At 35.9% G+C, this 12,569-nt stretch overlaps 2 protein-coding genes and 1 long non-coding RNA gene across 7 annotated transcripts; 2 read left to right on the forward strand and 1 right to left on the reverse strand.

The window, feature by feature from the left end:
• Positions 1–8: 8 nt before the first annotated feature.
• Positions 9–6,234, reverse strand: LOC117602338 (7SK snRNA methylphosphate capping enzyme). Of its 4 annotated transcripts, none has more exons than XR_013063335.1 (6): positions 5,767–6,234; positions 3,933–5,238; positions 3,635–3,853; positions 2,576–3,554; positions 1,838–2,134; positions 9–1,035 (listed from the first exon to the last, which is right to left on the reverse strand). XR_013063335.1 is itself a non-coding variant. In XM_034320215.2 (5 exons), exons 2-4 carry the CDS (start codon positions 5,226–5,228, stop codon positions 2,580–2,582), a joined length of 2,490 nt encoding a protein of 829 aa, XP_034176106.2. In that variant the 5' UTR covers positions 5,229–5,238; positions 5,767–6,234; the 3' UTR covers positions 9–1,035; positions 2,576–2,579. The 4 variants fall into 4 exon arrangements, 2 of the variants coding, with proteins under 2 accessions (XP_034176106.2, XP_034176105.2); XR_013063334.1 differs by having other exon boundaries at positions 9–1,770; XM_034320215.2 differs by lacking the exon at positions 1,838–2,134.
• Positions 6,235–6,528: 294 nt separating this feature from the next.
• LOC117602347 (uncharacterized) lies at positions 6,529–8,771 on the forward strand. Its single transcript, XM_034320237.2, has 6 exons — positions 6,529–6,907; positions 6,977–7,400; positions 7,686–7,886; positions 7,961–8,157; positions 8,228–8,338; positions 8,404–8,771. Exons 1-6 carry the CDS (start codon positions 6,782–6,784, stop codon positions 8,701–8,703), a joined length of 1,359 nt encoding a protein of 452 aa, XP_034176128.2. The 5' UTR covers positions 6,529–6,781; the 3' UTR covers positions 8,704–8,771.
• An 840-nt stretch (positions 8,772–9,611) lies between these two features.
• Positions 9,612–11,706, forward strand: LOC117602357 (uncharacterized). 2 transcript variants are annotated; one of them, XR_004580938.2, is made up of 3 exons: positions 9,612–9,703; positions 9,778–9,998; positions 10,518–11,706. It is a non-coding gene; the product is annotated as an uncharacterized LOC117602357 (long non-coding RNA). The 2 variants fall into 2 exon arrangements; XR_013063337.1 differs by having other exon boundaries at positions 9,691–9,785; positions 9,864–9,998.
• Positions 11,707–12,569: the final 863 nt, after the last annotated feature.

A 12,569-nucleotide genomic window follows, 5' to 3' on the forward strand; every position in this document is an offset into this window, starting at 1 on the left:
TTATCGCGTTCTTCTTTTTTTTTTTTCTCTTAGCCAAGTTTCGCTTCGTAACGATTTATCAATTGTTTCGTCAGCGTTCAAGTAACGGTACAAAACACTAATCAAAAGATACGCATAGATAATGAGCGCATGAAACATTTCAATCGAACAGAAATGTTGTTTCAGAGCGTGCGAGAAAGTTCACCGGATCAAGAACAACGTTCTTCGGTTTCTTTTTTTCTTTTCTTCTCTTCGTTTTCTTTCGCTCGAGTAAGAAGTGACATTTTGCGTAAGAATAACTCCATTCTTCCTCGATGATCATACGGACTAGATTTAAATTAGAAGGAGGAAAGCCGCCTGACCATGCACGTGTGCTTGGAAGCTTTCGTCACTTTTCCTTTCTTTTTCACCTATCATTGCCGAGGAACTTTTCTTTCCTTATTCTTTTGTACATTGAAAAATCCTCGGTGTACGTGTGTGTTTTGTTGTGTGTCAACTTACGTGTAACGAGTGACGCTCAACGATAATAATAATACTTTCGTCTACTCCGATCGGTCCGTGTTCTATCAACAAATTCGAAGATCTCGGCATTATATAAATAAATAACAATTATATGAAACAATACTTCTCTAAAATTACAGAAATTTACAAGTCCTACAGTCTCTAAGGTTTCCCAATCGACGTTTACATTTTCCCGCCGCGTTTCCTTTCTTTCTATCTCTGATGCTGATCCACTCTCATCTCCACTCATACGCTTTTTCGTTCTTTCTTTCTTTCTTTCTTTCTTTCTCTGTATAATGCGATGGAATTATTTGAAGATTCTTGGAAAGGGCCAACTTTGGTGAACAATTGAAATGGTTCTTGAAATCCTTCTGACGGGTGTGGGGTAATAAATAGCACCACGTCGCATTTAGAAAATCCGACTTCGGAAGATAATAAATACTGCGTGAAATTGTCAGGCCGAAATTCAATACTCCGATATAATTCTTACGTATCCATTTCTGAAACACAACACTGGATACGTTTCTACACATTTCTCTCTCGCACACTCTTTTCCTGCAACCAAAAGTAAACGAACGTAAACAAAAGTAGTAAATTAAAAAAAAAAAAAAGAATTAATAGGTTTTGTAGATTGTTAACACGTTGACTGGCATAGTTGAAGTAGCCATTATTACACTGAGGGCACTTATCAGCTATCATTATTATAAAAAATTCATTTGGTTCCTTTTTATTAATGCTATCACATTATTTTAAAATACTATCTGTATCTATTCCCAATTACTAATTAGTCGTTTTAATAGTGCTGAGAATTTCCCCTCTATTTCACACCATGGCAATCAACGTGTTAAGATATTGTCTTTTGACTTCGAAGAACACTGTCTGCAGTTCCAAAGTAAACATTCAACAATAAAGAAGCAGACAATGTTCCTACCAATCTATCGATACAATTAATATAATATTATTAATAATAATAATAATAATAATAATAATAATAATAATAATAATAATATTCATAATCCTCATTTCTTCCTCTCATTCTCTCTCATTCTGTTCTAGCATAAGTTTCGAAGAGAAACTGTCGGTGCTAATTGTCCTGTTTTATTTGTTCTCTTTGTACAAAGGTAAAACACGAAGCATCGAACAGTTTTGTGTCCCGAAACACAACCTGAACGTATCTTTTCACCACACATTCTTCTTTCTGTTTCTTTGCCATTTCGTGTGTTCCTTTCTTTTTTTTTTTACAGCATCGTCGAAAGACATTGTAAAGTCAGTCTTTGGTCGACTAACCCGCTAGAATGTTTGAAAACGTGCTCAGATAATACAGCAGAATGCAAAACGCTTTTATTTAGGCACGTACTTAGAATTTGTTTCGTCCATCCACCGTCGTACACGTTCGCTTCGCTCCTTCGTTTCTTGTCTCTGCAAGCGTTCAGGCACAGTTCACATATACACGTTATCACATTCGTACAAATCTATTATACGTAAAGCGATACAATTTCTGTTGTGTACAGTGCTTTTATTTATTTTTTTTTCATTTATCATCCTTCTTGAGTCTCTTTAAATAATACGCTTGCCAGTCTCCCTTCGTATTCGAGATTGAATTTCAGACGCGCCGATGCTAATTACAATACACTGAAACTCTCACCAGGTATCTCTACAAAGAACTCGAATTAGAAATGTTTAGAAAAAAAAAAAAAAAAAAAAAAAAAATGGAAAAGCAAAATGTAAAGAAAAGATAAAACACGAATGGAAATCGAGCGATGGGACTACACGCTAATGATTATTGAAATCTAAAAACGAATTAGCAGTCTATTCATCTTATTTGTCTAAATTGCTGTGTTGCATCGATACCGCGAACAACCATGTAATTGCTGCTTAGATTTCTAAACGATTCTGCTTGGAATAGTGGAAAGACAACCAATTCTGTTCAATGTCCTTCTTCGAGATGTTAAGAAATAAAAAAAAAAAAAAAAAATAAAAAAAAATGGAAAGACGAATAACAAAGGAAAGGTCGGACAAGCAATTGGATAACCAGACAGCCCGAGTTTGTATTGGTAGCACCACTCATTTTCTACGCAGAAGACGTCGAAAGTACCGATTTACGTGTTGTCTGGGATCAATTCGCAATGTTGCGTCTCTGTTTGCTCCTTTATACACGGACTCCTGGATCCATTTTCTTCATGTCCCTCTGCTGTCCTCGAGTCTTCTCCGTTTTCTGTGCAATCCTTAGCTGTCTGTACTTCTCCATTGATATCCTTATTTTCCTTTAAATGAATGCTTGATGTTTCATCATTCACTGATTGAATGTTTGATTCATGGTCACTTTTGCTCTCACTGATATTTATAGAAACCGATCCCTGTGATGTTTTATCATTCTGAATTTCTACTGTCCTTTGATTGTCCTTTACATCAGACGTTTCATCCTGCACTTTCGACCTTTTTACACCTACCGTGCACGTGTTGTCCACCGCCACGTCGATGTTCCGTTTTCTGGACGTATGATTTTCAGTCGACGATTCATTGCTTTGACGTGCATTTTCTGAAACAGTTGTAGCGGTCGTTACGTTTGATTCCAGTTGATTTTCGACCTCTGTTTTATCGTTCTCCATGTTAACGTCCAGGTAACACATCTTCGAAGCGTCAGGTGGTTGATTGTCGCTATTATGACCAGGTGTATCGTCGTAACAGGGCGTCGAACTGGGAGCATAAACATTTTCCAGTTGATCGTATTGACTCATGGACTCGTTACTTTGTTGACTGATCTCCGACAAGTTTCCTTGTTTTACTTCCTCTTTCTTGAACAGCTCTTTCTCGTATTCTTTTCGTTCAAATTCCCTCGTCTTCTCGTCTATCCGATCTTGCCGCTTGGATGAGTTTAAGATCGAATTATCCGGAGATTCTTGAAAAGGGCCAGCTTTGGTGAACAATTGAATCGGTCGTTGAAATCCTTTCGACGGATGTGGAGGAATCGACAGAACCTCGCATTTAGAAAATCCGACTTCGGGCGATAATAAATACTGCGTGAAATTGTGGGGTCGAAATTCGATACTTCGATAATTTTTGTATATCCGTTCCTGCAACACAGCATTGAATATGTTTTTAAAATTATACAATTAAACGGACATTTCAGAAAGAGAATTTTTTCAATACTTACTGTAAGATTCTTTTTCTTTGTGTAACTACTCCAACCTTGCGGTTCTAATATTAAAACTCCACCCGGTCGTAATTGTGCATACATGCGTTTGAAAGCCTGCTTTAAACCTGCGTCTCCAAAATTTAAATGAATCCATTTAGTTAAAGACAAACAGAGAATCGTATGAAACTGTGGTTGCTCCGTACATAGTAGAGTATCATCCTCGAGCACGTAGTTACCCTAAAAATAAATACATTTAGACATCTTAAAATTGAAATGATTAATACAGTTTATTTAATTTTTCGGTCTGATAGAATACCTGCACGAACGTGACATTATAAGGAAAACCTTTATGACTTTTATTCTTTGTAAAACCTGGAATATCAACCGGACCGTAATTGATTGGCATAGATATCGGGAAGAAATTTACATCCTGATGATCATTGTTTTCGTTCCTGGCTGGAGACTGTACACAATTAACATAGTGTTTGATATTTTTTCTAGCAATATTGATGAGTGTTCGATCAATATCAATACCAGTTACACTTTTGGCTGAAAAATCTCGAGCAACAGAAAGGGTAATGTGACCAATGTTGCAACCAATATCAAGTACATCTTTCCCGACGAATAAATATTTGCGTTGTGCAAATATTGTCAGTCTTGTGTCCACTTCGTGATAAGAGTTACGATACCCATAGTACCTATTGTAGTTGCCGTATTGGTAATGTGCATCCTTCTCTCTAAAGTTTGGCATTGTTTGTTTCTTTTTCTTATCTTGACTCGGCCGATGCTGAGGTCTGGATTTCCATGCTCCAGGTTGAGGAATAACAGGGCTAACAATTTTATCTTTAGTATCCACCTTCCTTAATCTTTTATCCTTAGGTTCTTCTAAACCCTTTAAACGTAATTTATTTTTGTCTTTCTGTGGACTCTCTGGTTTAGATTCCTTAGGCTGATTGGGTGGAGGTGAATTTAACGGTGCCTGTTGTTGTTCTGTCTCCATACTTTCAGATACACCTTGTTCCATGGGTTCTGTAACATCAATTGTATCAGCCTCTTTAGATGTGGTTTCAGCTGATTCGCTTACATCATCTTTTCCAGAACCTGAAGATGCTCGTTTTTTCTTCCTGTTTCTGCGTTTAGAACCTTTCTTTGTTGGAGATATAAGTTGTTTCTCATATTCATCATTATCATTATCGTTACAATTATTTAAATTCAAAGGATCACAGATATTTGGTGGTATTATCACTTCGATAACCTCCTTTTTATGCTTAGGCGTTGGTAAAGGGCTAGACTTAGGTGTAACTGCATTCATAGCTCTATTTATTTCTTCATCTTGCATACTATTTAAATTTAACGGATCACATATGTTGCCACCAAGTAAAAATTTTGTCGGTGGAATAATCACACCCTCCTTCTTTCTACGCTTATACGGTGGAAAAAATTTACCATTGCTGGTGAAACTTTGCAAACGTTTTCTTCCAAATTTAAAATGCCGACTATCTTCATGCTTGTGCTTTTTATGAGATGGATTAAAAGTCTTTCTTGACTTTTCATTTTCTTTCTTAGTAATGTGACCCATTTTGGAGGAGCGATCAACTTGTGCTGATGACATCTTGTGAACTCTAAAAATGAAAAAAAAAAAAGAAAAAAATTAAGACAATTAAGAATATAATTGAAGACTACAAAATGAGCATAACAAATTAACTTACATCATGTAATATTACAAAAATTACATGTTATATTCGTTAAACGCGACATACGTAAATTGTACATACGGAATGAAAATCTCAGAAGTAAAATTTTGAGTTAAACCGTTACAGAAAGGGTCGTTTCGTTCCATTTTAAAGTTAACTGACTGTATTGGACACTTCAGAAAGGTTTTAAATCAATTATAAAATCCGGTGTATAAATATTTATCTACATTATATTCGTAATTTTAAGGATGATATTCTTCTGCAAGTAAAGTAATCATTCGTCCCGCGAAACGTTCGTAATCACAAATGTTCAACTTGCTGCGTAAATTTATCATTCCCGCGATCGCGCATGCGCAGATTATGGTTTATGCGTTCTGTAAACGGATGGTCGCCAATACTTCGAGACTTCGTTCTCTATTTCTTCTCTTAAATGCCACATTATGTCCATAAACTTACCTTTAAACGTTTTGGATACGATTTCGGTTTCACCTCGACGTACTTTTTGCTCTCATTAAGCACAAAAATACACGTTTTCCCCGAGAAATGTACTACACCCAGCTCCAAACCGTCGTTGTGCGCCCATCAACGATGGCGAATAGCTGCTTTGGTTGCTTTGCTTAAACTCCATTTTCTATGTGGGTACCCGAACGAGCCGAACACAACTTCGGGAATTTTCGGTGGTGAAACAATTTGATCGGATAGAAACAGTTTTCCGAATACTTAAAATACATGAAATTGCTTTAAAATTGCAGAAAATTATGTAATAAGATTATTTAAATGGTCTAAAAGTAATTTATAGGGTTATAACGTTTATCAAACGTTATACATATTCCAATTTATCCTGTTCTTTGTGCACATTTTAATATGTTATTCATACACATAATATCAAATCTTAAAAATAACGAATGTTTTGTACACACAAAAATAACAACGAAATTTAATTTTATAGTTAGTTTGTAACTGCCATATTTTTGAAAAACTGCGCGCGACGAAATTCACTCCACCAACTGTAGCGTTGGCGGCAATTGTAAAATTTTACAAAAATAAAATCAACCTTTACCCTTAATTATTCCTCATTCTTACGAATGTACGAGTAATTTAAAGGCGAATTTGAAATCATCTAATATTATTTATGAAGCAGATTCTTGAGATAGAAATTTAAACAAGCCACTTTATACATTTGTCATTTGTTATAAAATTTACAAGCAATTGGTTCGTTATTTTACACAAATACCGTGCAAGACGTCGTGCGAACCCCACTATAAAGGCGGCGGGTTTCTCGTTCACTCGTAATTTTAGTCATCCGCGAACGCGATTTTTTTTCTGATAAATTACGTTATTCTCACCTTCGAGATACGTCGTTAAATTTATTCACTTGTACAGTGTTCTCTTCCGTGACGCAGTTAAATAATAATTAGGTGTTCTCTCTTTCTACGTTACTTCGATCAAGCAGCAACATATTTAAAACAACATGCAGCGTAAAAATTTTCTGTTTGAACGATCGGATTTGGATCAGCCAACTTCCACGGTATTGTTCAAAAAATGGGAATTCGAAAAAGAAGAATTTTCCACCTCGTCGACAAATTTGTTGTCACAGGTACTATTGACTAATACATCACTTAAAAACAAAAAAATAGGTTCAGATTTACGTCTAATTTTTTTGCAGTTCAATTTATCTCGTACGCTTGGTGAGAACACGAATATCTTGCCTTTTTATACAACGCCACCGATGGAAATGAAAATTGCATCAATGCCAAAAGCGCCGATCAAACAGAAAAAGCTTCCTCGAAAGGGAGATTTAAAGCCAAAAAAGTTACAGTATTCAGACGAAGAATCAGAAGTTTCTACCGCCGTGGATAGCGGTATAAACTTCGAGTCCATACACTCAAACAACACACTATTCTCCAAACAACATACCGCGAAATACAATAGATTTGATTCTTCTCAAAAATGTACACGCAGATTGCGGCCTATGTTAGATAAAATTAAGGGGCAAGCGAACGATAAAGAAAACGATAAAAATATTGTAAATCATAGATCTACAAATACACTAAACAGCAGAAATAATTTAGGACAAACGTCATCCGTAGGTAGGTGTATAACAAATGATACGAAGTACACACTTGCATTGAAAACAAAAAACATAAATGTTAAAGAAAAATTAACTCATTTTCGTCTGTAACAGTATAAGGTAGCTGTTAATTTAATTGTATAAGTATGTTATCATTAAGGAAAAATTGTAATAGAATTGTATGATATAATACTATTTTATAAGGTGATAGATTTATAATGAGTAAAATTAATGCAAACTTAAAATTAATCAAACATTTTATTTAATGTTATTGGGTTACTCAGAGATTTTATTTGTTCTTCAGTATTTAATTCAAATACTGAAATGTTTTCTGATCATAATGATAATTATGACTGGAAAGACAAACTATATTGGCTACAACCCCAAAGAGATATTGGTCTATGGATCCAGTGCTGTAGAAAGGAATGTCACAAGTTTAGATACGTTGATAACTACCATGATCCAACAGATGTACTCAAAAAATGGTTCTGTGAAATGAATTCTGGTATATAAATTCTTATAAAATTTTATTCATAATCTTGCACATACAAATTTAGTATTACGTATCTTATTTTACAGACAAGTCAATAGCATCTTGCAGTATACCAGAACAACCTATATCACCTGCTGATAAATCTGATTTGATTGAAAATACTTATAATGCAGGTAGCATTGTTTGGGCACATGTTTCTGGTTTTCCTTGGTGGCCTGGAATAGTTAATGATAACCCTGACACATTCGCATACTATGAATTACAGAAAAAATCAATTAAACCTGTAATTATTTGACATTTTTTTGTTACTGTTTATAATTTTATATACTAAACAAAATATCTTTGATTTATAGGTAAGATATTATGTTACATTTTTTAACGAAGAACAGCTTGATGCTGCTTGGGTTCATAAAAAAAATATTAAACCATTAGCATCACATAAATATAGTCAAGTTATTAAAAAGGTACTGATTTTTGTTTCAATTAATTCTCTTACTGTTAATATAAATAACAACCACTTTTATTGCAGACAAAGTATTTTGGAATAGAATATGAACAACCTTTAAAAAAAGCATATCAAACAGCTTTAAATGCTCTTCCATTATCAATTCTACAGAGACTGAGAAAATATAGTTTCCTGGCACAATATGAAAAATTTTATGACACAAATAATAATGTTAATAGACCTATTACCCAAACCTCTGAAATGGAAATAGTAGAAAATTCAGATGATGAGAGACAACATTCAAATTCGAATAAACACATTACATTAAAGGAGTTTTATTTAAGCACACGTAAAAACCAAATTTCAAAACAATTTCTGTCATAAATAACAAATAAGATATTTTCTTATAAAACAATAAAGAATCAGAACTCATTTCACTCATATTAAATATTATTTAGTCTACTTGTTTTCATAAAGAAATTATGTAAAAATAATGTATAATTTTATGTTTATAAATTTCTGTAATTCACATGTAATTCAATACATAAACATATATGTAATAATTAAATTGTATATTTATTACGTATTATATCAATGCAGTGACTACAGATCCAACAACATTGGACATGCTTTTGTTTTCAAGGGGTCTTGAGGTTATGCTTTGAGAATGGGCGCTATCTGCTCTATCCTAACCGGCAATACCGACGTCACTCAAGCCGCCATTTTGTCAGCCATTTTGTTGCGCGCTCTATGATTTAGAAGGATAATCTTGAGAACTCTACATGACCGACTTGATTAGCGATTAAATAGTTACCTATAGAGTATTGCTTACAGCCCTCGTTAATTCGTCGATTAACAATGTGAGTGCAGCACTTAACTGTAACTCTGCGGTTCGCCATAATTGACCTGAAACTGTTAAAGAATTTCAAAACTACTTTACAAACTATTTATATTCCCGTGAATGTTATACTTGTAATCCATACATTGATGTTATTGTCGAAGTTTCAAAGGGTTTCCTCTGTAAATAACTTAAAATCACCCAAAAAAGGCAACGAGGAAGATATAAAATATATTCTTGTCCTTAACGCAATTGATGTGGTAGATAATTAACATTTTCTTGAATGTCACAGTATCCTTCCTCTATTTTAAGTATGTACAAAGGTTATCGTTGCGTCTTGCTTAGCCGAGATGATAAAATCAGAACCGCTGTTGAATATCTATTTTACAGGATGTAAAATAGAAATTGTACTCTGTCCAGTACACACATTTATTTTTTCCTCGACCTCATGCACCGATAATGTACTTTTATATTCATATATGAAGTTGGCAATGTCGTATCAGCTACTGTACGAATATCATTATGACCATTTAATTGTTTTTCAAGGTAAAACATTTTGACCAGGATAAATGAATTTAGGTTAATTGTGAAATTGACGATATGTATATCATTGATTATAGATACATCGGTAACATCGTAATATCCGTTGAAACATTCCTTGGAAGATAATATATAATTAATCCCTCGTCGTTCTTCAAACAAGCAGTTTCAACGATGGATCGCATCACGAATTAATTAAGACCACTTGTCAACACCGATTGTTAATGCAAATATCCCTCTGCAAAGAATCATCGCGACATAAATGAATTCCTGCGGATCATCGTTGGACAGCTGTGCCATGGTAATTAAAATGAAAATGTTCGTCGACGATGAAGCTGGTTACCAACCGGGTGCCGTGACGATTCTTCGACGATGTCGCCAGTTGATTAGAAACGTTTTCTCGAACGGAAATCGAACATACATAAATACGACTGTAAATCGACAATGTTAATGTGGCGCAAAGTTCGGCGGGGGTCGACGGGTCAACGTGACGTCAGCGGATACGGAGACCCTCGACAACGTGGTGAACTGCAACAATATTTGCGTGTAAAGTATTTCGAGTTTGCATGCGATACATTCGTGGCTAAGTATGTCGACTTCCAACGATGTTAATAAGAAAGTTTCTTCTTTCTCTAATTTAGAAAATTTTCAAAAAATATCTTCGAGACCGATACCGGGGTAGCGATATTGGTACGGTGAAGATATTATTTTAAAAGATACATTTATCGAACATTTTCGGTTCTCTATCTTCGAGTAATCCGAAGAAAACATTCTTTCTCCAGTGTAAAGTTACGTTCGGTGTATTTTTTGTCCGTTTCAGCTGGTCGAAAGAGGAGAAGAAATGCGAAAGATGGAACAACATAAATTCGAATGGACGGTCGTGAAGCCTGACGGTTCTTTCGATGACCCGTGGTCCACTCTCTGATCCTTTGCAGTTAACACTCCCTCCCGTTGGCTTTGGAAAGAAAGGAAAGAAAAAAACAAAAAAACGATAACCCCAGATACCGTAGCGGCCACATACGTGCTCGTTATCGTTCTCGTAATAGTCGGACGATCGTGTTGCTAACCGAGGTACTCGGGTTATCTGGCTTGTTTGTCCTTCACCACAATTTCGTTACGTTTCTTCGTGCTTTTTCTCGCTTGTTCTTTCGTCAGGATATCACATTAATTCGCGACCGCGATGCCGATAATTATTAGTCATTTCCGTTCTTACCGGTTGAGCAACGAATAAAGGTTTAGATTTTATCATGGCGCCAACGTTCTTTTGCGAGCTCGAGGAATTCGTTAACGATTTTGTAGCGAAGATTATAACGTATGATCGATAGATCTTTCAACTAGAGATTATGCGCAAAGGAAACTATTTCGGTGAATTTCGTGTAACAGTGGACAAGGAGGGGGTGTCGTATATATTTTTAATGCACCCTACGTGGCTGCGCCATTGCCACGAGAAATAACTGGGAAAGCGTTGAACCCGACACGTGGAAATTCTATTTCTTTTAGTATTCCTTAATCGCGTCTCGGCTGCTTTTCGGCCATCATTTCGGCCGAGAAACGAAATCCTCGACCGGTGATTACCGCTAGAGTGTGTCACTTGTTAACAAGTATCGATAAGAATGCAAAATACTTAAGTAGAATGTAATCAGAGCAGCAATTTACTCGAACAAGTAACAACTCACGTGACAATATCCAAGTAGCAACATTTCGCATGGAATTTATCGATGAACCGTTTAAATCAACTCCACTGATGATCAATGCAATAGGATAGCGCGCTGCTGGGTTATATTAATTACTGTTAATGAGCGAAACGTTGGATTCAGGATTATACTTGTAAAGGAGACATTTATTGGTCATAAAAGGCATATTGGCTGTATCTTGAAACTCGAAGAGGACAGAGTCAGATGGTTTCATGGCAGCACGTTTAGGAACCACCGTACAATGGGGGCGTACGTCGTTGACAAACATGGGAGCGGCGTATTGGGTCGATGGTTAAAAAAAAGAAAAAAGAAAAATGGTAGAACGGGAACCGAGATATAGAGAGTGAATATACCCTGACTCGACGACCTTTCTACCTACGGTTGCATGTATTTCACTCGCTTTATACCTAGGCGTGGCCTGTATGTGTTCCCTTGCCTCTGAACTATCTGGCTTCCGGTATAATCGTGCAGGAAAACACGGGGATAGAAGAATTAACATTGGATTAATGCAAAGGCTTGTTTCTAAGAGGTAAATTGACCCTTGAGGGAATTTCGTCTAGAGGATGATTCATAGCCACGAAAAATATTCCACTTTCCATCGATAATCGGTAATAGGTTTCAAAGTAAAAGATTTCGCTGGCCAAACGAGAGTTTAACGAGTAGCCAGGAATGCGACGAGCAACTGCAATCGAGCCTCCAACGAAAGTTACGCCGCGTCGAGCGTTCCGCGAGACGTCGGTTTACAAAGCGGCTCCCACAAGTATTCGCCCACTTACTATGCTGACAGACATTGAATTATATCCTTAATTAGCTTCGCGACGAAGCAACAAACGTTACAGAAATACTGGGATACGATTTATTGTATAGTATTCATTAAAAGTACTTGTCCAATGTAGATAATCGAGTACTTTGGTATCTATTTCTATACTGTATTTTCTTTAATACATAACTGGGGTACTAGACCAGGTTACCCGCATAAAGGATTTGGGATATGTTAATTTATTTTTTATTTTATACAGGCTGTTATCAGATATAGAGGGTGTATAATGATAGAGGGTCGATTGGACGTTCAATTGAGAGGAGCCGTTGGAGAAGCGTGGAAATTATCGAGTTGGCCAGGATCGCTTTTGCATAATTTCACGGTCTCTGGTTTCGCGGCCGTTGCAATAAGAATCCGT

Source organism: Osmia lignaria, chromosome 13, assembly GCF_051020975.1.
Source record: "Osmia lignaria lignaria isolate PbOS001 chromosome 13, iyOsmLign1, whole genome shotgun sequence".
In the NCBI taxonomy this organism is placed as follows: Eukaryota; Metazoa; Arthropoda; class Insecta; order Hymenoptera; family Megachilidae; genus Osmia; species Osmia lignaria.

Bases quoted from the DNA above. Each gene is read 5' to 3' on its own strand.
- LOC117602347 (XM_034320237.2), top strand. From the start codon at position 6,782: ATGCAGCGTAAAAATTTTCTGTTTGAACGATCGGATTTGGATCAGCCA. The intron at 8,158-8,227 runs GTAATTATTTGA...TTTGATTTATAG, and splicing joins AGAAAAAATCAATTAAACCT to GTAAGATATTATGTTACATT. The intron at 8,339-8,403 runs GTACTGATTTTT...CTTTTATTGCAG, and splicing joins ATAGTCAAGTTATTAAAAAG to ACAAAGTATTTTGGAATAGA.
- LOC117602338 (XM_034320215.2), bottom strand. From the start codon at position 5,228: ATGTCATCAGCACAAGTTGATCGCTCCTCCAAAATGGGTCACATTACT. The intron at 3,854-3,932 runs GTATTCTATCAG...ATTTATTTTTAG, and splicing joins ATAATGTCACGTTCGTGCAG to GGTAACTACGTGCTCGAGGA. The intron at 3,555-3,634 runs GTAAGTATTGAA...GCTGTGTTGCAG, and splicing joins CAAAGAAAAAGAATCTTACA to GAACGGATATACAAAAATTA.